Below are 23,561 nucleotides of genomic sequence, written 5' to 3'. Positions count from 1 at the left end.
TATACTCTCTAATATCGTAAGTGGAGTCATGATTGAATAAAGCAACTTAAACCACATTCCCATTTTTAAAAAGAGCTTAAGTGCATATTTGCACACAGTAAGTATCTGGAAGGGTGTAAATATAAATCCAGATTAAATGCACACATACATACACTATGGCAACAGTAGCAGCATCTGAGGGGTTGGAGTGTGCTTCTGTTTTGAGCAGTGTTGTAGACGGACCTCTAGGGGCCATATCCACGCTAAAGTCCTCTGCCACCGAGACACATACCCAGCTCATTTCAAGTTTTCTCCCTTTATATAGTGAGTATGCTTCAGTTTGATGACACACCAGTGTAACAGAAGGCTTGGTCCCTGAAGTGGAGCTATTGTCAGGTGGTACAAACCCTTAAGAGGTGACGCGCACTAGGAGGCACTCACATAAACAGGATATATCCTCATCGGAGGCTGAAGGGCCCTGTCTCTCCTTCTGCCCTCTGATGCAGACGGGAATGTTTGCTCCCACATGGTGCCTTGCCACAAAGGCCACTCTCCTCAACCCTCACTAGAGGCTAAATCCATGGTACCACACCTACTCTTTGACTCTGAAGCTCCAAAATTGAAAGTTAAATAAACTATCTTTATGAATCATTCTTGCCGAGTACTTCATTAGTGGCTAAAAGCTAATATGACATAGACTGTAAAATATAATTTGAACTCTTCGTTTGTTTGTTGAGACAGGGCCTTGTGCTGTAGTCTTAGCTGGCCTGAAACTCACTACGCAGACAAGAATGCCCTTAAACAGCAATCCTTCTGCCTCTGTATCTTAAGTTTTATTTCTGTTGCTCAGGCATAGCTGCAGGAGCCTAAAGCAGCAGCTTTAGTCATGGGCAGAAAAGAGCAAATTAGTGCATGCACTCAAGTTGAGAGAAAGGAGCCTTCCACTTTCAAACTGGCTCTTCTCATCTCAGAGTCATCCAGACAAATCCCCGCACACAGGCCCACAGGCCAACCTAACGTAGATAGTTTTCTGTGTGATCCCCTTTCCAAGTGATTGCACATTGCATCAAGGTGAAATAAACTTTACTTTCTTTTAAATGCTTCATACACGCAGAGCTATGAGGCTTTGTGGTAAACTGAAGATGAAGATAAGTGAAAAGTGAAGATTTATAAGGATTCATTGAAAAGCTACCTGTGTTTACAAAGTGTAAAACAGAAATGGAATACCCTACTTGTTAATATTATTAACTAGTTAAATACTATTCTTTATTAATTTTAAAAGCTGAAAAATGAGGTAAAATGCTTCATTTCTTCCTAGGTGTCCATGTGAAATGCTTTCCACACGTACTTTTATCTTCACAACTCTTCTAAAAATTAAAGAAGTAATCACCTTACTTTATTGGTGAAAAATACAAAAAAGTAAAATACTGTTATCTAGGGTGGGCAAAATATCACTGTAGTAAAGGGTGTACCACCCAACTGACAATCTGAGTTCAAATGCCAGGACATACGTGATGGAAGAACTGACTGACACAAGTATGTGTGTGTGCATGCATGTGTGTTGTGGTAGATATACATTAACACATATACGTGTGTGCATGCACATGCATACACACACACACACACACACACACATACACACTTATACACAGAGAGATAATGAGAGAGAAATTATAATTTTAACCAGAACATATAAAGAGGCCTCCTTTGCAGATAATAGAAATGCTTTACAGATATGTAAAGCCCAATAAAATATATTAAAATCCATACATAGGAAATGCAAACTGAAGCACCAGCTGGTGCTGAGTACCTATGGGAATGGGTAAGATTTAAAAATAACAAGTCTAAGAATTAATAAGGAGCCTCCTAGGTGATAAATGCAGTGTGAGCTAAGGGAAACATATGAAAGTTGGAAGGAATGCTCATGTAAGGAAACACTGGTACAGAGAGCGACGGACAGAAGAATCTGGATGGCAGCCAGGAGGCAGATACTGGAGGACCTGCAAAACCGAGATAAGGCTTGAACAATCTCCTCATACAGTGTCATCATGTGGCTCTCAGAGCGTACGTACACAAACTTAGATGGCACACCTTTCGCTCCTGGGTGGCGAGCCCATACAACGTGTCACTGATAATCGCAGGCAACTCTGATTGAGTGTATCTGCACTTGTGTGAAAAGCACCACACAGTGGGGATTTTTCAGCTCCTTTACAACCTTATGGCAACTTCGTGCACAGGTATCTGTGAAAAGCCATGCAGTTAGCAAAGAACCGTGATCCGTTTTCTTTTCTATACCTCCTGCTTCAGTCTCCCAGGTGCGGTGATGGTAACTGTGCGCCTAGCTGAGGGCCACGGGGATTTACTGGAGCTGGAGGGTGGCCTAAAGAGGGGTTTTTTTTTCCAATGGACTATTCCAAGTGCACAAAACCCTTCAACATTTTCTAGCCTGCTCCCTGAAATGGTTCTCAATGCCCCATGTGCTCATTTTACTCACCTCTCTGCCATTTTCAAACACCCACCAATGCCTTCCACCTGCATCTGATCTAACATAGATGCCACCTGTGCTGTCCTGCGTGGGTGCAGCGCCAGCCCTCCCTCAGGCTGGCCCCCACTCTCGATTTCCTAGTGCTGCTCACAAATTAAATGCACGTCCTTTTAGAGATGCAGACAGTGTGCTCAGTCATAACTTCCTGGCCTACTCTGGCCTTCTTATCTCCTTCTCGGAAGACCCTGTCTGTGCTTCCTACAGAACCACTGTGCAGTGTACCATCTAAGAGACTGCATCTTACCACCTCCTACTACACAGTACGCTCCTAGACAGAAAGTACAGACTCTTTTGACTTCTGTACCTCCTACAGCACCCAGTAGGCACAGGAAAGCACTAGTCACCTCATCGCTTTTCCTGACCCTGGAGTTGTACAATACCTTTCACCAGCAATTTCATTCCTGGGAATTTACCCAAACAGTACATGTATATAAAATTTCAAAAACATTTTTCATCAAAGTATGAATTGGAGAGAGGAACCATACAAACTTCAAATAATATGACCCTTTAAAAAGACCAATTTGAATGTAGGTTGTTAATTAGAAAAACGCAAGACTTGGGTTTGCAGATGTAGCCTAGTGGGAAGGTGCTTTCCTGCCATGCAGAGCCCTAGGTTGGATCCCCACCACCTCATAAAATCAGGTGATAAGCATCATCAGGAGGAGATAAGGAGACCAGAAGCTCAGAGGCACTCTCAGCTGGATAGGAAGCCGGAAGCCAGCCTGGAATACAAGTAACAAAAAGGGAAGAAATGGAAGAAGGCAGGGAGAGAAGGAGGAGGAGGAGGAAGAGGGAGGGAGGTAAGGAAGGAGAGACAATTAACAAGCAACTCTATGACCCAGTTTAGTTATTTAAACATCCAAGCCTGCGCGATTCAGAAGACCACATAAAGGTGTTTGATTTTCACGAGAAAGGTGGAGGACAAGCCACATGCATGGAAGCATGTGCCTTCCCACTAAGTCCCCAGGTAGCATATTACGTTTCAGAATGATCTGTCGCTCGATAGAAACACTAGGAGCTCGTATGACACTTGAAGTTAACATACATATACCTTTTGACTCACTGTTCCAAAATAGTCATCTATAAAACAATTTATAAGGTATATCCATTTTGTTTGAAAATAAGCAGTAACAGTTATTTCCAGAAGACTATAGTGAAATATTAGCAGTTTGGGGAAGGCTTTATTTGCTTTACTTAAAAAGAGGAAAAATAAAAAGCCCTCCAATAAAAAATAACCTGCAATGCTTACGTTGCTATGAAGGACTACGGACAGCATTGGTCTCATAGCAACCATTCGGCTGTAGTACATCTTACGTGGCTCTACAGTCAACAGAAACATGCCTGGGGAGCTTGTTTTGAAGGCGAAGGCTAAAAATGAGGCAGGAATCTACAGAGGAAGAAATTCTGAGACCCACCACGGGAGCGCTGGATTCTGTCTCTGCGATTTTTGTACTCGACACGGTATCTATACCTCAGAGTTACAGACCTTGGCCCAGTGTAAACCTAGAAATGCTTGAAATTAAAGGGCCAAGGCTTCTCCACTGAGGCGGTAATAAAATCGAAGGCAAAGCACTTCAATTCTTGCGCGTTATGACTCCCATCTCAGCACTGGCCCTGAACTGCCACTGCCATTTTGTTTTCTCTCAGACGTTGCCACTGAAGCTGATAGCTCCTCGCCACTGCATCCAACTGTTTTACATGAATTAATGAACAGTTCCAATAGCTCCATCATGTAGCTCTGCTCTCAGGATGAAGAAACTAAATCTCAAGGTCTGAGAACTACTACAACGCAAGGCTAACATTTCACCCTGTAGGTTCGAATTCTTCCGCCTCGTCTTTCACCACTCTCTGTACTTCTCTCAGGGCAGGACTGTCAGCAATCTGAAGACAGTAACATCCTTCTTACATTGTAGTGAGCGATCGAAAAGGTCAACAAGCCCACCGAGAGCAAATGTTTATTTCTGAAAATGCTGTTGGTTCTGCCATTATCAGATAAGTAAAAACTGTAAAATTTAATTCACAAGATGGCGTGATGCTTTTATGTCTGAAAAACAATAAACAGGAAATCCCATAACCAAACCAAAAAAAAAACAAAAAACAAAAACAACAACCTTGTTTTAATTCTGATTCTATCACTCTTTCCCTCCATCTATATAAGATAAAAAGGTATGAGAGAGGCGCTAGAGGAATAAAAGGGTGGGGTCCCCAAGAGGACATACACTAGTGCATCGTCACATACCGATGGACTCTAACATGCTCACACAATTGACAGGCACCTGGCCCTGTGTTTCTTAGAAACCATCTCAGGCCTTAAGGGACACATGACTGTACATGAAGACCAATGTCAACTACTGCTATTACTGTTGCTGTTGGCTTTTCCCATCAGTACTCCCAGGATGTATTAGTGATAATACAAGTCAAATTCAAAACTCAGAACAAGACCTCTGAATTCACATGCTTATAAAAACTAAAGAAAAATAAAATAATAATAATAATAATAATAATAATAATAATAATAATGGCAATGGCTGAAAAATGATGCTTCTTCTGAAACTGATGATAAACCCACAGTTCTACATAGTGAAAACACAATAAACACTATTTGGTAAATAGGGGGGGCCAGGGAGTTCAATCAAGAAAGAAGAACTGAATTCCATCTCAGAGGCCACTGTGGCTAGCACTTGTAATCCTAGACCTAGGGAGGTGGCCACAGAAAGATGCCTGGGGTCCCTATCCAATTGCCCAGCCATCTAGCCTAATCAATGATTTCCAGGCCAGTGAGAAATTCAGAAACAAAGTGGATAGCACCTGAAGAATGACACCCGAGGCTGACATCTTGCCTCTTTATGCACATGTACCTACACAAACATTCATAGATACAAAGGCGATTTTGAAAAATGAATACATCTAGCCTTACAACACTGCAGTCAAATTACAGAAGAAGAAATGCTACTAATAAAATTCATTCCACAGATTACCATGTGGAGCGCAATAAATTCAAAGTATGAAAAATAAAAATCCTTGGGGCAGGCAATGCAGTGTACTGATAAGAGTATTTGCCTAGCATTCTCAAGGCTCTTGGTTTGATTCCCAGCACCAAGAAATTTATAATAAAAATTTTAAATCTTGGTGTTAAACCTTTTAAGACATTTTACATAACCATTTACTGGTCTTGTACTTTCCGATGATTAGAAATGCATCCTTGGGCTGGAGAGATGGCTCAGTGGTTAAGAGCACTGTCTGCTCTTCCAGAGGTCCTGAGTTCAATTCCCAGCAACCACATGGTGGCTCATAACCATCTATAGTGTGATCTGATGTGCACTGTATACATAATAAATAAATGAATCTTTAAAAAAAAGAAAAAAAGAAATGCATCCCTGACAGACTGCTTTTGCCATCCCTCACATCCCTAGTGTCCCGCTGTTGGAGATGTGTTCAGTGTCAGATGCTTACTCTTTTAACTTCGGGTAGAGGACACAAATTGTTACCAACTTGCTCAGTCCTTATAAAGTTCTACAGGACAAGGACTGATATTTATGTTCACCTCTCAAACAAGGACACAGAAGCACAGGTGTATGGTTTTGTAACTTGCCCACAGAAAGAGAAAACGGAGATAGAGATTAATACCCAGACAGCAACCCTTCAGGGTCGGGATGTGCTCCCTCTGCGGGGCTCCTGCTGACAAGGTAGCATAGGAAGGCATACGGTACCCTTAGGTAGCAGGGGCTCCAGCGGGGTAAAGGCATGCTCCATAGCGGGCTTTGGGTTCTGCATGGAAAAGAAAAAGTCCCAAGTTAAATTTCCCCAAATCTGAGCCGGCTACAACAATAACCACTGCACTGCTGGCACTTTGGCCTAGGCACAGCGGAAAACCAGAAGGTGTTGCAAGTTGTGGGCGGGGAGAAAAGTCTCTGGAGGACTCAGGAGGACCAGGACGGAGAGCAGAGGCCCGGAGCGAGCTCCCCGCCATCGCTTCGGTTGCCTAGACGCGCCAGCGTCTATCCGGGCACTGGGTACGAGGGGCGGCCGCCCTCCCTCCTTCCCTCCCTCCCGCGCCCCCGCCCCGCCAGCTCGCGCTGGCAGCCGCCGCACTTACACAACGGCGGGTGGAGCCACGAGCGAAGCGAGCGCGCGCGGACTGCCGGAGTGAGGGATCGGCCGCTCGGCGCTCGACTGCGGGGCCTGGGGCGCGCTGCGCGTCCGCGGGAGGAGGCCTCGCGCCCCGCGTGTGCGCGCCGAGCCCTGCCCCTTCCGGAGCAGCCCTAGGCTGTGTGTAACCGGCTCAGCTTCTTGTAGCTGTGCTCAGTTCCTTACTCTGTGGAGGCTTCCTGTCAGCCTCCGCCCATCTGTCACACCCAGTCCGATGAATCCACCTTCTGTTTTTATCTCCTGCTTCCTGTGCTTTGCACAAACAATGCTTTGGAAACGAACCAAAGGAAACCCTTTAAAAGGAGTCGCCACTTTGAAGGAATGCAGCTTTTTTTTTCCCTCCCCCTACACTAAGCAAAACCGAATTTCAAGCAAAGGTAAAGAGCCAAAGTCATCACCTTCACCACCAGCAGCAGCACCCTTGCCCGCATGGAGGAGTCAGAGCTTCTTAGAGCCCTTATTTCTCTCGCTGGCCCAGGAATTACAGAGACCGGACCCTGTGCTTTAAAAGCCAGTTTTATGTATACCAGGCTAGCCTCAACGTTGCTAAAGAAGACGTCATACGTCTGGTCTGGTCTTCTTGTTTCTTCCTCCTAAGTACTGGGATTTCAGTCGTGGCTACCATGTCCTGTTAATGTGGTGCTGGGTATCCACTAGGTAAGCACTCTGCTAACTGATGTACTTCCCCAGACAGGTAATAGGTCTAATTAACTCAAACATTTTTTTTTTTAATTTAAAGATTCAAAACACACTCCCTAAACTCTGGCAACCACTATTCAATTCTCTCCTTTTTTGATATCAACATTTTAGCTTCTATATAACAGTAAAAAATACACTATTTGCCTTTCTTTACCAACCGATAGGCATTGTGTCTTCCAGTCCCGTCTGTAATTTTCTGTAAATGCCATTATTTCGTTATGTTTATAACTGAGGAACATTTAACCATATAAAACATTTTTTATCCATTTCTCTATCACAATATCTTCGCAACTATGAATACTAATTCAATAAACACAAGAGGGCAGAGTGTTTGGCAGCGTGTTTGCCACTCTGTTTGGATTTGTACCCAGTAGTAGGATTACTGGGCCATATGGTAGTTCTGTCTTCTCTTTACTAAAGGAAATTCCACTGTATTTTTCACAGGTCGATGCTAGCTTGAATTCCCACTAACCATGCTTGAGAGTTTTCCTCTCTCTGCACCTTCGCCTCACTTCCTGATTTTCCCTTTTTCCTGTGCCTGTCACTGTCCCTCTTCTCCGTCTCCATCATATTAATATCCGATCGTGGTTTTATTTCAGCTCCCTGAAGATTTATGATGTTGAGCATTCTTGCCTATACTCTTTGGGCATTCATGTCTTCTCCCTTGAGACAAGGATATCCAAGTCTTTGGCCATTTTTTTAATTTGGAGTATTTGTTGGCATGGTTGTTTCACAAAGTTGACTGGAATTCTGTTAGATCTTAGACCTAGGGCCAATGGCTATCTAACGCATCTATTTAGCATATCAAAGTGGAACTGGCCACCAGATTCTCCCAGCATCCCTCAGTCCCTACCTGTTACAGTATATAGCTGGCAAACCCCACCCCCTACCCTAAACTTCTGCAGCCCAGGGCTTGGGCTGCCCTTCCCTATATAATCCAGCCTTTTTGGTTACCTGGCCCTTTTTGTCAACCCTTTGTTTCCTGGCTCTCCCTTCTCCCTCTTCCAGTCTTCCCCTCTTCTATTCTTCCCTCTTGTCTCTCCCTTCTCCTCACATGGCCCAGCTCATGGTCATGTTCACTCTGGGCTCTCACAGGGCTCTCTGGGACCACCATATCTAGGAGCAGTCACCTCCTTTGTTTTCATTCCTTTTTTTAATTCAAGTTTCTTATACTTCTGAAAACTAGTCCCTGGTACAGTAAATGACATAACATAGTAACTCCAGTTCCGTGGCTGTCACTTTAAAATGTTGATTTTTTTCTTTGCTATATCAAAACGTGTTTTGCTCAGTAAAGACCCAATATTTACTTTTGCTTTTGTTACTTATGTTTTCTGGATCATGTCTCCTCTCTCCACCTCTGCCCTCCCCAAAAAAATCTTTGTGCAGATCAATGCTCCAGCATTTTCCTTATATTGTCTTCCGGGATTTTTATATCCTACATTTAAGTCTTGATCCATTTTCCATTGACTTTTATACACAGATAGGTGACTATTTTCTTTCCTTTGCCTATAGATGACGTCCAGTTTCCACAGATAGCACTTTCTCCAAGGTTTGCTTTGACTGCCTTCATTAACATCAACTGGCTGTAAAAACGTAGATTTAAAGCCTGGGTTGTCTTTTGTACTAGTTTGTGCATCTGGTTTTAAGTTGCTGTTTTGATTGCTGCTGCTCTCTAGTGTGCTTTGAAAACAGATATTATTAGACCTACAGATTTGTTCATAATACTTTAGCTATTCGGGATCTTTAGTGGTTCAAACATTTTCTTCCTTTGAAAAGTATTGGTATTTTGACAAATATTCCATTAAATAGAAAAGTTGGGGTAGTGTGTGTTAGACTATTTAAAGAGCAGCTGTAGAGAAAAGAAAAGCAGAAAAAAAAAAAAGGAGAGTTTTAGACTAACCTTAGCTGGGACAATGTTTATTCATGGCAAAGGGACACTTTTGTCATGCAGGTGTGCAGATGGCCCAAATACCTACAGAAAGAGATGAGACCTTATAGTGGTAGAAATGCCTTCCATAGCTCACAGGGACTCTATGAAGTGTAGTCTTTCTTCACGACGTTATCATTCACAATTCTGAAAGGCTAGGGAAAATGCAAGGCGGGGATTTTGGTTGTATCCTTATATTATAGCTGTTTTCGGCTGAGGAAGGTCTTTGTTGATTGGGATAATTCAGGCGCCATTGAAAAGAGGGTCCTCTGGTCCTCCAGCAGGGGGAGAGTATGCCCAAAATCAGCTGCAATGGTTCCTGTGGTTGTCATCCTGTATTCCTAAAGGGAGTTGGAAAACAATTAGTAGATAGTTGTAAGTGGATGGCTTGTTTATGAAGAAAAATGGAAAGATTTTTTTTTTCTGGGAGGGTTGAGGCATAGAGAAGAGGAGGAGAAATAGAGTGGGCCTGTGAGAGGAAGAGGGCATAGAAGTGATTCAGGGTGACGGTGACTGGTACCATTGCCAGGACCATTGCACCAAAAGGAGCTAGCAGAAGTAGCAGGGAGCTACAGCGCATCAAAGGAAGTAAACAGGAGAAAATACAGCACTAATGTAAAGAATTGTGTCTGTCCTGGGGCAACAGGGATGAAGGTTCCTTTTAGCTAGAGTTTCTCCACAGTGTATAAAACAGCAGTTCCCAAGCTGTGGGCCACAACCCTCTCAAGGCTAATGGCCTCTTCACAGGAGTCTCCTAAAACCATTGGAAAACACAGAGACTTGCATTATGATATATATATATATATATATATATATATATATATATATATATATATTACAGTAGCAAAATACAGTTATAAAATAGCGATGAAATATCTTTATGGTTGGGGTCACCACAACATGAGGAACTATATTAAAGGGTTGCAGTGGGGAGAAACCCAAACCCCCTACATAGGAGGAGGCATGGGGTTGAATTCTTTCTGGTCCCGGTTACCAGACCCTAGGTCCCATTGCAACCCAGTGAGTATTTGCTGGAGTGGAAGTAGCATCATCCTCAGCAGGGGGGGTACAAGTGCCATCTTTAGCAGTAGTCAGATCCAGTCCTTTTATATTTTGGAGTACCGCAGCAGTCAAAGAGTTGAGTTGATCCCGAAGTCCAGATTAAACTGATCTGAGATGGTAAGACAGAGAGACCAGTTATGCAAAGAAGGCTTCCGTTCAGCTGTTTTAGTTCTGAGTCCACAAAAGCAATGTCCAGAGTGAGTGGCAAGGAGAGATGAAGTGGATGGCCCGTGGCCTGTTAGTCTACTTTCAGAGGGTACCTAAACTGCTTCTCAGAGCTTCCGGATGTCGATCTGTTGCTGACTGCTTAGAGCTGACATATGATAGATGGGGGTGGGGGTGGGGCAGCAGTTAGAGTGCCTCAGAAGAGGGTCCACTCAGGGAGCCGTGATAAAACTTCACATCTGGCAAAAATACAGAACGTCGGCAAGGAGCTAATAACTGTACAAACTTTGTGGGGAATGTATATTAGGAGACAAAAATTACATGAGGGAAAATTTTACATCAAGAATAACATGAGTCAGTATAAGGTTAAGTAAAAGTTAAGGTTAGATGCTGGCTGGACCATGACCAGAATTCTGCAGAAGACTAAGATAATTGCAGTTAGCTGTTTTATTCTATCAGACTCTTGCATAAGGAACAAGCACATGGAATCTTTCTTTGGGAAGAAAAAAAAAAAAAAAGGACAGTTAAAGTCAGTACCCAAGGAATGAACAGAAAGTGTCTAAGTGATATTCCTTGTTTCCACATAGGATAAACTTAGTATGTTTGTTTCAAATATTAGCAATACCAACATCAATTATTAATGAAGAAAAACAGCATCTTATTTAAACCACAATTTTTGGTTAGAAACAATTTGATCAGGTAAAATTTTAAAAATTTGTGGCTATCTCTTTAAATGACCATAGCTTTCCTATGTACAGTAAACACATTTTATATTGTCAGGCTACATAAAGTGACAATTTAATTGTAACAAAAAGACTTTTTTTTAATTTCCAATTTTAAAATATTACCCAGACACAGAGACTGCCTTGCTTTCTCAACTGGTACTTCTCTAGAACAGTTAAGACTATCCTAAATTACTGCCTAAGCCAGTGACTGCATGTCAAGAATAAATGATTCATTTTACAAAGTTTACAATGAACAACCTGGATGTTTTTCTAAATTTAGCCCTATTAACAGACCTTTTTACAAATCTCTGCGTCCTTCTTCCACACACTCAGCTGACAGATGGAAGATGAAAGCAGTCATTCATGTCAAATCTGTAATAAATAATTTACATCATAAACCGGATTAAAGAGAAGGCTGAAGACAATACTTTATTCCTCCTTTCAAAGGGCAAATCTCTATGCCTGTTAATGGGAAAGTCTTTAGGTAATCACATACCTGTAGCAGTAAGCATATTTCTTTACATTATTCTATTTAAAAATAGATGAATTGGCCGGTCAGTACTAGCAGGTGGATCTCTGTGAGTTCAAAGCTGAGAGTTGAGGACAAAGCGTTTGGCATCTTCCTTTATGAGGGAATATTGGTGGTGAGGGTATGGGTCTTGAATTAGCTTATGTTAAGAAGAAGAATTGAATGTCAGAATAAAAGACAGGACCAATTGAACCAGGACGTGGGTCCCATACCAGTCATAGTAGGCTTATGCACCTGGTCCTTCTGTTCTCAGCCTCCTCATATGTCAGTTCAGGAGACAGGAAGGGCAGAGCAACTGCTATTTGATTTATATGACTGGCAAAAGAGCAGCATGGTTGCTATTTACTCCAACTTAAGCCTAGGTCATTAGCCAAGAATGTTTTGGCTCTTTTTCATTTATTTCTGCTCTAATTTTGGTTTGGTTTGTATTTGAAATAAACATATTTGTGAGCATTGCTTGTCTTATTTACATTGTCTAGATGTAGATGCTTATTACTGGTACTGCCTCATAGAATTGCTTTGAGTATTATTACATAGTGTTTTGTCTCACTGCTTAAATTTCTTTCTTCAAGAAAAATTATCACTTCCATTTAACCCATTGGCCATTCAAACAATGTTTTTGTTTGCTTGTTTGTTTGTTTTGTTTTTTGTTTTTGTTTTTGTTTTTGTTTTTTTTTTACTATATTTGTACATGTTCTAAAGCTTTTCCTGTTGATTTCTAGCTTTTATTTTTCCATTGTTGTTAGGGAAAATGCATGATGAGATTTTAATTTTAAAAACTTTTAATACTTATTTTGAGGTCTAGTATATAGCCTATTGTGTTAATTATCTTATACATTGCTCGGAAAATTTGCCTGACAGAAGCAGCTTTTAGGAAAGTGGTTTGTTTTGACTTAAAGCTCAAAGACACAGGTACATCAAGGCGAGGAAGTTGGAGGCAGCTGCTGACGTCACTGCATCCTCACTCAGGAAGCAGAGAGCTGGATACTAATGTTCAGCTCAATTTCTTCTTTTTATTCAATCTAAGACCCCAGCCAATAAAATGATGTTGCCCTTATTCAGGGCAGGTCTTTCTCCCTCAATTCATTCAGAGAAACTCCCTCACAAAAATGTTTAGAGGTACTTTCATTAGTGATTCTAAATACAATTCAGTTGACACTCAAGATTAGCCATCCCCTGTCTCTTAGAGAACATGTCCATGTGAGTGAGAGAAGTGTGTATTCTGTAGCTACTGGTTAACTTATTCTGAACATATTTTTATGTCCACTTGGTCCTTACATAGTTTAACTCTGATGTGTTTCTTGGTTTTGTTTTGTTACTTTTACATTGTAAGGGAAGCTGGACTATATCCGTTACTGCGAGCAGGGTGGGGGAGCCCAGGGGTCTTTGTGCGCACACATTACTGGGGAAACCAGGAATGGTAAGCGTGCAGGGCTGTCTCCTCAAAGAAGGAAATACATGCCTTTCCCTCAGGAGGCTGGGAGTGGATATTGTTAATGGCATGGTGACCTGCTCTGTCTGTAGAGCCAGACCTCTTGCAAGTGCCCCCTAAATTGTACTGTGCTTAAATATGCTTACAATAAACAACCTGGTGCCTGTCAAAAGTTTGAACCAGCCCTGACTAAGTGAGACTGAACCAAGTTTCCCTTCTTGCCTCTCAAGGTTTTTTCCTCTTTTCTCTGATGGCAGTGACTCTTACAGAGTTCCCCAACAATTATATATTAGTGTCTGTGTCTGAGATCTTGATTTGTATAACTGAGTACATCTATATGTACAATGGCTTTTTCCTCTTCTTTAACTATATACTGACCTTATTATCTCCATGGTCTTTTATTTAAAGTCTATTTCAGCTGCCACAACTCCTTTTGTGCTTTTGCTGTCAATGTATAAATAATACAGAGACTCTGGATAAAGAGTGAGGCTGCTTGGAGCCAGTAGTAAGCGTTACTGTGGGAAACATGCATGCCATCACATCAAAGAGCAAATTGGAAGACACAGAGGAAGGGGATGTGTTAAAGACCAAATGGGAAAGAGTATGTAAGTGCTTTGAAATAGCAATCCTGACTTCAAGGTTCAACAATAAAGATAGTGTCATTACATATACAAACAGGCAGGTGTTGGATACATGTCACTGCAGAGGTGTTTTCTGAGTAGGGCTACAGTGGCTTTCCACGAGTTGTAGCTCTGACGGTCTTTTCTGGCTATTCTCTTTATCAGGCACACACATGTAAGATTCTGTCCTTTATAACACTCCAGCATTATTGATTTGTCTGTCTGTTACTTTTAGGGTTTCCCCCTTTAGGGTTCTGTGTTTGTCTTCAGAACTTTTGCAAAGGAATATACTATGAGTAGATTATATCTGTTTCTTCAGGGTACAAAAAGGCTGCCCTATTTCTCTTTTCTTTTCTCTCCTTTTCTTTCTTTGTTGTTGTTTTGTGGATTATTATTATTATTATTATTATTATTATTATTATTATTATTATTATCATCATTATTATTATCATTATTATTATCATTATCATTATTATTATTAATTTTTATATAGGGTTTCTCTGTGTAGCCTTGACTGTCCTGGTCTTACTCTGTAGACCAGCTTGGCCTCGAACTCACAGAGATCCGCCAGCCTCTGCCTCCCTGAGTGCTTGGATAGCAGGCACGTGCCTCTGTGCCTGGCTCTTATCGGCCTTTTCTGTCAAAAGCAAAAATGCAGTGGGCAGTTAAGGAAGGCCATAATACCTGAGAAGAATGCCTTTGCCTTAGATCTTTACAGAGAAAGCAGAAAAATCTTAGCTGTGGTGATTTGCTGGCAATCAAGAGGCTCAAGGCCAGAAAGCTGAATAGAAAATGTTTACAATTGTGTTTAACTAGTTTAGGACCATGAATACGTTTTAACTTCTTCAACCAAAACAATAACAATAGCAAACATACACACACACAGAGGCACACAAGAGAGAGAGAGAGAGAGAGAGAGAGAGAGAGAGAGAGAGAGAGAGAGACTCAGCATGAATGTCTTTCTAAGGACATAGGGCTGAGGTTAAGCTCAGTACTATAAGAGGCTCCCTACATGTCACATGGCATGACAACTTTTGACATTTTTGTGTAAAGCAGGACTCTGGACAAAAGAACTAGAGACTAAAGCTGCTCTATACTCCTCCGGCAGGTTAAGGAGCAAGGCCTAGAACATGCCCAATATCAGAAGGATGTACATTATGCGCTTTGCTTCTCTGTCTTCTACACACCTTTATACATTTTGTTTATTTGAAACTAATAGACAGTGATGATTAGAGGGAGAACAGAGGTGAGTGGCAACAGGTTGCAGGGGAGATATGAACATTCCTCATATCCACATGAGAAAACTCACCAGCTCTCTCATATGACTGGACTGGACCCTGACCAGCCCTTGATGTTTCCTGTCTTGTTGTCCTTATCCCTCGAGGAACCCTTCATTCCATACCACCACACAACATAGCCTTCTCTAATCCTCACAAGTAGTCAAAATTCTCTTTACAAGTTGAAAACAAGTTCCTGCTGCTTTCTTACATTGTTTTTTTTTTAGAATTGGCTGGTTTTAGAATAAAACTGTGTGTGTGTATGTGTGTGTGTGTGTGTGTGTGTGTGTGTGTGTGTGTGTGTGTATAAAGACACCGAACTGGCCTTTGTTAATCTGTTTTTATTTTCTACCATGTTTCTCTTTACATACTCAAGCCAAGTTTGTGTGTACTCATGTGTGCATTAGAACAGAGCAAGTCCTTCCTGGTTCTCCTTTCTTCCCCAAGAATATATAGCCGCCCTTCTATTCTTCACAAAAGCAGCTTATTCTAAGCTCACACACCACCTCTTCAAAGCTTTCCTCAATTTTACTGTCTGCAATAGTTGCCCTGGCACACTGCCCACGTCTTCAGAATGCTTATCTTGTTGATATATTTATTGACTTTCCAGGACAAGGAAGTCATTTTGTTGACCCATTCAATGCTGCAGTCTCACTGTCAATCAGAGCATATGGTTCACAGTAATGCCTACCAATCTCTCGTCTGTATATTTCTGTGGGGGTGAAAAAAACAAGGCATCTTAGGGACATGTTAGCCACCTGAGATGGTTAATCTGTGTGGTCAACTTGAGAGGATCTAGAATCACCTAGCTGACGGGCTTCTTGGGTCTCTGAGGAATTACCTAGATGAGGTTAATTGAGGAGATGACACACCCTCTGTGACACCATTCCATAGGCCAGGAAGCTACAAGAAATGAAATGAGAAAATGAGCTGAGCATAAACATTTATCAACCTCTGCTTCCTGACTGCAAATGTAACGTAATGGCAGCCCCATGCTCTTAGCCCCAATGAGTAGTAACCTGACGGGTGGTGCCATATTGACCTAGAGGGACTGCCAGACAAATTTATAGTGAAAAGGTTTGACAGGTGTCTTAGTACTCTGTTTCTGTGAAGAGACATCATGACCACAGCAACGCTTATAAAGGAAGTAATTTAATTAGGGCTTGTTTACAGTTTCTGGGGTTTCGTCCATTATCAGCATGGCAGGAAGCAGGCAGACATGGTGTTAGAAAAGCAGCTGAGAATTCTACATCTGGATCTTCAGGCAGCAGGAAGAGAGAGTGTGCCACTAGGCTTAGCTGGGGCTTCTGAAAACTTCAAAGCCACCTCCAGTGACACACTTCTTCTAACAAGACTATCCCTCCTAATCCTTTAAAAATGTGGCACTCCTGAGGATCAAGCATTCAATTCTATGAATCTATGGGGGGGGGGGCGCATCCTTATTCAAACCACAGGAAGATAAAGAAAATGCTGTATGGAGCTTTAACTAGTCTTAAAAATGACTCTTTGGTGGAGGAAGGTGACCAGTGACAGGAAGTGGAAAAGAAGCAACATGCATGACTTGCGTGTACGGTAATGCCACAAAGAAATCTATTATTGTTTGTGCTACTTTAAAAAGCAAAGTACATCTTCTCAGGAAAAAAAATAGGTTTGGGATAAATTAATATGTGAAATCAAAGCCAAGTCATCTTTCTTGGTTATGTATTAGATATGAAGGGTAAAACATTGTCTCTATAATTATGTAGACATTTCATTTAATGAGCTAGAGAAAGAAGAGATTACTTAAGGGTAGAGGAGTGATTTAATATAAACAGATTAGTCTTACTTGATGTATTTGTCTTGATGATGATAAGTTGTTGTTTTTGTATAAATTGTTTACAAAATTTGTGCGGCCTTCAAAAAGCCTTAACTTAAAGACTAGTCCTTGTTTTTTTGTAAATGTGAGTCAGGAGTGGGGGGAGCCCCAATCTAATTAATTGAATGCAACATTTTTTAGTATCCTAATATCATTTTTATGAAATTAGACAAATTGATTGTTAAGTACACCAAGAGAAAAATACATAAGAAGAACCAATAACATATTTTGAAAAAATATCAATAAGAGGATTTATTTCCTTGCTAGATATAAAAAAATCTATTATGACAATTATTAAGACTAGCTAGTATTGTCTTCCAATTGGATATTTTGGCAGACTAAAATAGATTTCAGGAACAAACAAATGCATATAGAATATGCTTCATGATAAACCTGACATTTTGTATTTGTGGAAAAATATAATGGTACATTTAGTTAATTTTCATCATAAAATTGTATATATATGGATATGATTAAAGATTAATACCCATCTCACACTATAAAAGATCATTTTTAAAATATTAAAAACCAAAATACAAAAGTAAAATCTACTAGGTGTCATGGATGGTTCATGTAGTATGTAGTCCCTGTTGAGGCAGGAGAATTGCATCAGACCTTCAAGTAAGCAGCTGTGGAACGCAGTTGTTTGCCCTTTGACAACACACAGAGGCTCAGATCTGCGGGACCCAGGCAGAGATTTGGGCTTTCATCAAGGCCACCAGCGGCCCAATATAATCTCAACCCACTGAGCGCAACAGCCTGCTTTGGCGGGGTAGTAATTGGGCTTAGCAGTGGAGAGACAAGTAGAGAAATGATGATTGTTTATTTATTTCAGCCATTTTTCTTTCCACCTTTCCCACTTTGGCTGCAATATCTAGGAAGAGGTGGAAAGGAAACAGATCTAACTGAACGCTCTAAGGCCCTAACTGAAAACGCTCTAAGGTTTGGGGTTTAACAGCTCTTTCCTGATTGGTTCCAGTTTGCATCTCACTTGCATATATACACACCCCTGCAAATCAGAGCCCATTGGAATCTATAAGCTGGGTGTACAAGCTCTGGATAGACATTTTAGGTGGCGGCTGCAGAGAGAAAGGAAATAGAGGTTCAGAGCCCGACTCCCATACAGATGCCAGCTCTTATCTAGATTTGAGCTCTCAGCTGCTCCCTGGTTCTGAGGAAGGACACGGGGAGGAGACTAACTCCCACTCCAAGACATTCAGGAGGAGGAAATCTGCGCCCAAGATTTGCCAGAGACAGATCCATCGCAGGTTCCCACTGCTTTTACTAACAGAAGCAATGAACCTACTTTATATGCAGGGAGCTTTGCTTCCTCTAGGCCATTGCTTCTCCTTCAAGAGACAATACTACCTCAGCCTTTGAGCTGCACAGCAGGTCGTGAACATCAACACCTCTTCTCCTATTTAGCGTCCTGATCTCTACATACTTGCTGGGCAATGGATGCTCTGTGTTGGCATCCTGAGACTCTCTGAGCACTTAAGAGTTGTACTGCTTGTCAATAATCTCCCAACTGACACTAGGAAGCACAATGGCTTTTGGTTGGCATGTTACTGCCACCCTAGGTCTCAGGGTTTCTACTTTTAGGCATAATGTTATTGTGCATTGTGTAGAGATTCAAATGCTGATATCTGTGCCCTCTCCCATATCTGGTTGCAATCCTTGATCTGAGAGTCCCTGTCTAAACTTTGCTCCTTTACTGTCCCCTGATATGTCAATAAAGAAGCTTAACAGCCAGTCACTGATCGGGGGAGAGAATAGGGCTGGACTTCCTGCCAGGCAGGGGAGCAGAATAGAGGGAGAAGAAATGGGTATTCAGCCATAAGCTGAGGTCCAGGAGGCATGAAGAAAGAGCAGCTGGATCAGAGAAAGGTACCCAGTGCAACTATCTCAGGTATTTACACCGGGAGGAAGCTAGACTAACTTAGAGGGTTAGTATAGACTTATATTGCTCAGTTGTTGTGCCATAAAGCTTATTAAATAAATAACATAGTCCAGTCTCAATTATTTTGGTGCTAGCTGGGTGAGAGAGAAACTGCAACTCACATTTATAATAATAACACTAGCATCTACTTTACATTTTTTTGCCACAGGCTTTTTTAAAAAAAATTATTCATATTACATCTCAATAGTTATCCCATCCCTTGTATCCTCCCTTTCTTCCCTCCCTCCCATTTTCCCCTTATTCCCCTCCCCTATGACAGTTCCTGAGGGGGATTTCCTCCCCCTGTCTATGCTCATAGGGTATCAAGTCTCTTCTTGGTAGCCTGTTATCCTTCCTCTTAGTGTCACCAGGTCTCCCCAGCCAGGGGCCGAGGCACCAGAGTATGTGTGAAATTCAGACCCCACTTTCCACTCAACTGTGGAGAATGTCCTGTCCATTGGCTAGATCTGGGTAGGGATTTGAAGTTTATTGCCTGTATTGTCCTTGGCTGGTGCCTTAGTTTGAGCAGGACCCCTGGACCCAAATCTGCCTATCATAATGTTCTTCTTGTAGGTTTCTAGGACCCTCTGGATCCTTCTACTTTGCCATTTTGATTCTTACTTCCTTCTAGACAAATAAGATTCTACCTATTTTCTGCGATACAGGGGAGGACATCCTATTGGGACTCTAGGTGAGAGAAGCATGGGCGAATGGGGAAATAGAAGGATCCAGAGGGTCCTAGGAACCTATAAGAAGAACACTAAGATGAGCAGATCTGGGCCCAGGTGTCCGGCGCAAGCTATGGCACCAGCCAAGGACAATACATGCAGTAAACTTCTAACCCCTATCCAGATCTACCCAATGGACAGGACATTCTTCCCAGTTGAGTGGAGAGTGGGGTCTGACTTTCACACGAACTCTGTTGCCCATATTTGACCATGTCCCCTGGATGGGGAGGCCTGGTGGCACTAAGAGGAAGGATAACAGGCTACCAAGAAGAGACTTGATACCCTATGAGCATATACAGGGGGAGGAGGTCCCCCTCAGTCACAGTCTTAGGGGAGGGGAGAAAGGGGAAAATGGGAGATAGGGAGGAATGGGAGGATACAAGGGATGGGCTAACAATTGAGATGTAATATGAATAAATTAATAAAATATATTTTTTAAAAAAGATTCTACCCATTTTCAAAAATGTCTGCCTGCTCCATGCTTGAAAGAAGGGCAAGAGAGGAACCTGAAGTGGAACAACGGACTGCCTCACTACCACCACCACAGCTGCCCTTTGTAATTTTGTGCTGTCGCCCATCAGTATGTGAAAATATTTTCCTTCAGCCTGAAGGATGTTGCTAACACTAATTATGAAGCATTTCTGCTGTAAACAAATTCTCCTAGCTTTTATTTTTCTGAAAACATCTTTGTCTCATGGTCAGTTGGAAAGATGTTTTGTTAGCATGGAAAATACTAAATTAATAGGAATTTTCTTTTAGTGCTTTACAGAGTTGTTTACATAGCCTTTTGGTTTAATTTGTTACTGAAACTAGGTCTGTGGTAAGCTTGTTTGCACCTCTCAACACCATGAGCAAGGATGTATATTTGTGTGGCCATGTGCATTTTCAAGTGTTTTCTCGACTGTTGGTCTTCAGCCAGTGGATTGGGATGCGTTTAGAAATAATATTCCTTTTGTTTAGCACAGTTCTACTTTATTGAGCCACTTAAATCTAGAGATTTAAAGTACCAGTTAAATTCATTAAATCTTTAAAATTTGCATTTTCCTGTCTTTGTCTCTTCTTTCTGACTGTTCTGTACACATTTGACTGTATGATATTACCTGAAAGTTGAAGAGTCTATTTTCAGTATTGTTTCTCTTTGTGCTTCTGTTTGCATGGTAACTTTCCGATGAAATTCAATGACTTTTCTCTTGGAAATCATAATCTTCTGATATATCATAGCTGTGAATTGTTTGTTTAAGGTATTACATTTTTCAAAGCTAGACATTTCATCTGTTATTTTGTAAGTTGTCCTTCATGTCTCTTTAAATCCTTGAGCATAATTATAATAGATGCTTTGTGTCTTTATCTGCCAATTCTGCTGTACTTGGCATTTCAGAATCTCCTTATAGCTTTTCCTTTGTGCTATGGAGTAAGTATTTGTGTTTCTTTCAAAGTCTTGTATCAGTTTTTTTTTTTTTTTTTGATACTGGACACTGTGATTTTTTTAAGTTGTTAAGTGTTTACATTCTGTTTACTTCCTTTAAATATTTTTGACATTTACTTAGCAGTTACCTGAGAATCTCTATCCTTGTCTTCAGTGTCTGGGGTGATTTACAACAGTAACCACTCTAGAACTTCTTAGCCTGACTACAAAAGCGTGTCTTTCCTCATGTCTGTCCTAGGTGTCGTGTGAACTTAGTGGATCCCGTTTCTGGCTGATAATTTCAGTTTCTCTCTAACATCTAAAATGGAATTCAGTCAAATCCACATAGAGAACTCTACATATTTCTGGAATTCATTTTCTTCATCATTTCCTGGTGAGCTGCCAGGCAAATGTCAGCCATTTCGGCCTTTCCACATTTTTATCCTTGCTTTTTTTTTTTTCTTCAAATTTCAGTGATGCTGTTGGCTTTATGTGATTTCAACCCCACAGTTGTAGTATGGAAAATACCTCGAGAAAGAAGGCTGGCATGACCGTAGGGCTCATCTAGTTCTATCTTTCAGGGATGTATTATACTGGGTAATTTTTGTCAACCCAACATAAATTTGAGTCACCCAAGCAGAGGGCCTGTCAATGGAGGGGTTGCTCCCATTGACTCTAAGTGGGCTGAGGGAAAGTCTGGGGGGTATTTTCTTGATTGCTGGTGATTGAGGAAGGAACCAGACTACAGTGAGCTATGCCATACCTGGACAGGTGGGGCTCGGCTGTGTAGCAGAAGGAATTGAGCAAGCCAAGGAAGCAAGGTCTCTTCTTCAAAGCCCCTGTCTTCAGTTCCTGTCTTGGGTTCCTTCCATGATGGACTTCAACATGCAAACTAAAATAAACCCTTTCCCCATGTTGATTTTGGTCAGTGTTTTATCACTAAGACATAGAAATGAAGTGGAAAAATTTTTCATATATCTTGTCCACTTTGCGGAGGAGGCCAGAAGTTCTTTCCAGGAAGTTTAAGATCAAAACATAAATCCCCCACAGTTCAACAGAAGCTACCTTTGCATCGTCAGTAGTTTTTGACTGTTGGGCCGATACAAAGGATGGGTGATTGATTTAATTGCCTTTTTCCACTAAAGCCATAACCTGTAGAAGATATATATTTGTCTTGTCACTTTGAAACTCAGCTATTGCTGAGCTCAGTCTTATTTTCTTGTTTGTTTGTGCTTGTTTGTTTGTGGTTGATGTTGTTGTTAATAGTCTATAGAAGGAGAAGCTATTGCTTTCTGTTATAGTGGCCCAACAAGTTCTCCTTTTGATTTTTATCTGAGTGTATTTTTCCATTTATATTGTATTTGTCTATATTATGTTGCTGTCAATTATTTTGTTCCTGTTTTGTTTTGTTTTGTTTTGGTTTGGTTTTTTGATACAAAGTCTCCCTGTGTAGTCATTGATGTCCTGGGACTCACTAAGTAGAGCAGGCAGACCTCAAACACACAGAGATCTGCCTGCTTCTACTTCCCTTATTTTTTTTTTTATGTCTTTAATCACATAAGAATATTTTGAAATTCTTTTCAAACTGCTAGAGTTGAAGATTTTTAGACTGAGTTCCTAATTCTCATGTAGATGATGCTCTGCCATCTTCTACCTTGTACTTGGTTTTATCATGTGGCTTCCATGTATTGATTATAAATCGTGTTTTCTGCTTTTCACTAACCTGATGAATATGCAAGAGAAACATTTTAAGGAAGAAAAGGTTTATTTGACTCATAGTTTCAGAAATTTCAATCCAAGGTCAGCCGGGTCTGTTTTTTTGGGTCTAGTAATAGGCAGAATATCACTACAGCAGAAGTATGTCACAGAAGCTCCCAGCCTCCTGGTGACCAGGAAACAGGAGAGGAAGGCTACTTCAAAGTCACTGCCGCAGGGATCCACTTCTTCCACCAAGGCCTCATCTCCTAAAGTTCCCTTTGCCTCCCATAACAATACCACCGACAGAGACCGAAGCCTTCAGTACAGGAGCCCCCAGAAGGACATTTGAAGTTCAAGCTCCTCACATGCGGAGCGGTGGTGTCCCTGCTTATGACAGTGACTTTTGGATTGTGAGGATTTCCAAATTAGATTTTTACTTGGCAATCTCAGGCAATAGTCTCTGGATCAATTTATGGCAAAAACTTCCCATTGAGCTTATTTCATAGCTGATTTTTCTCCTTTTCAACAGTGCACACTGAGCTCAAAGACAGTGTTAAATTCTCAGGGCTAGTTGTCAGTGTTAGTGGATTAGGCGGGATTACATTTCCAGCATCCACCACATAAATCCCAGAGGATGTCCTTTGCCCTAAGTGTGCTTTACAGTGTTAGCTCTGGAGGGACTGAATTCCTATTAACAGCGGATGAATGCACACTCTCTCCTTTCTCTTACCTATGTGTATGCTGAGCACTGCTCTCAATATTCCAAAATTTTATATGTGCTATTTCAATCAGTCTTAGTAATATGCTAAATGATGTAAGTACTACAG

General features: G+C 41.3%; 1 protein-coding gene across 4 annotated transcripts in view; it reads right to left on the bottom strand.

The window, feature by feature from the left end:
• The window catches only part of TPK1 (thiamin pyrophosphokinase 1), a 321,490-nt gene extending 314,730 nt beyond the window's left edge, over window positions 1–6,760 (bottom strand). Inside the window, exons 1-2 of one of the 4 annotated variants that reach the window (XM_084785003.1) lie at window positions 6,621–6,760; window positions 6,235–6,292 (exon numbers count right to left, since the gene is read on the bottom strand). In XM_084785003.1, the coding sequence (XP_084641129.1) occupies window positions 6,235–6,277 (43 nt within the window). In that variant the 5' untranslated portion in view covers window positions 6,278–6,292; window positions 6,621–6,760. Of the gene's footprint in view, window positions 1–6,151; window positions 6,293–6,620 lie in introns of those variants that run through there. The other 3 variants (XM_084785004.1, XM_084785001.1, XM_084785000.1) reach the window with 3 other exon arrangements.
• Window positions 6,761–23,561: the final 16,801 nt, after the last annotated feature.

Source organism: Acomys minous (genome assembly GCF_964271855.1).
Source record: "Acomys minous genome assembly, chromosome: 6".
Taxonomy (NCBI): domain Eukaryota; kingdom Metazoa; phylum Chordata; class Mammalia; order Rodentia; family Muridae; genus Acomys; species Acomys minous.
The sequence above is the reverse complement of the archived record's forward strand: the minus strand, read 5'-3'. Positions and strand labels throughout refer to the sequence as shown.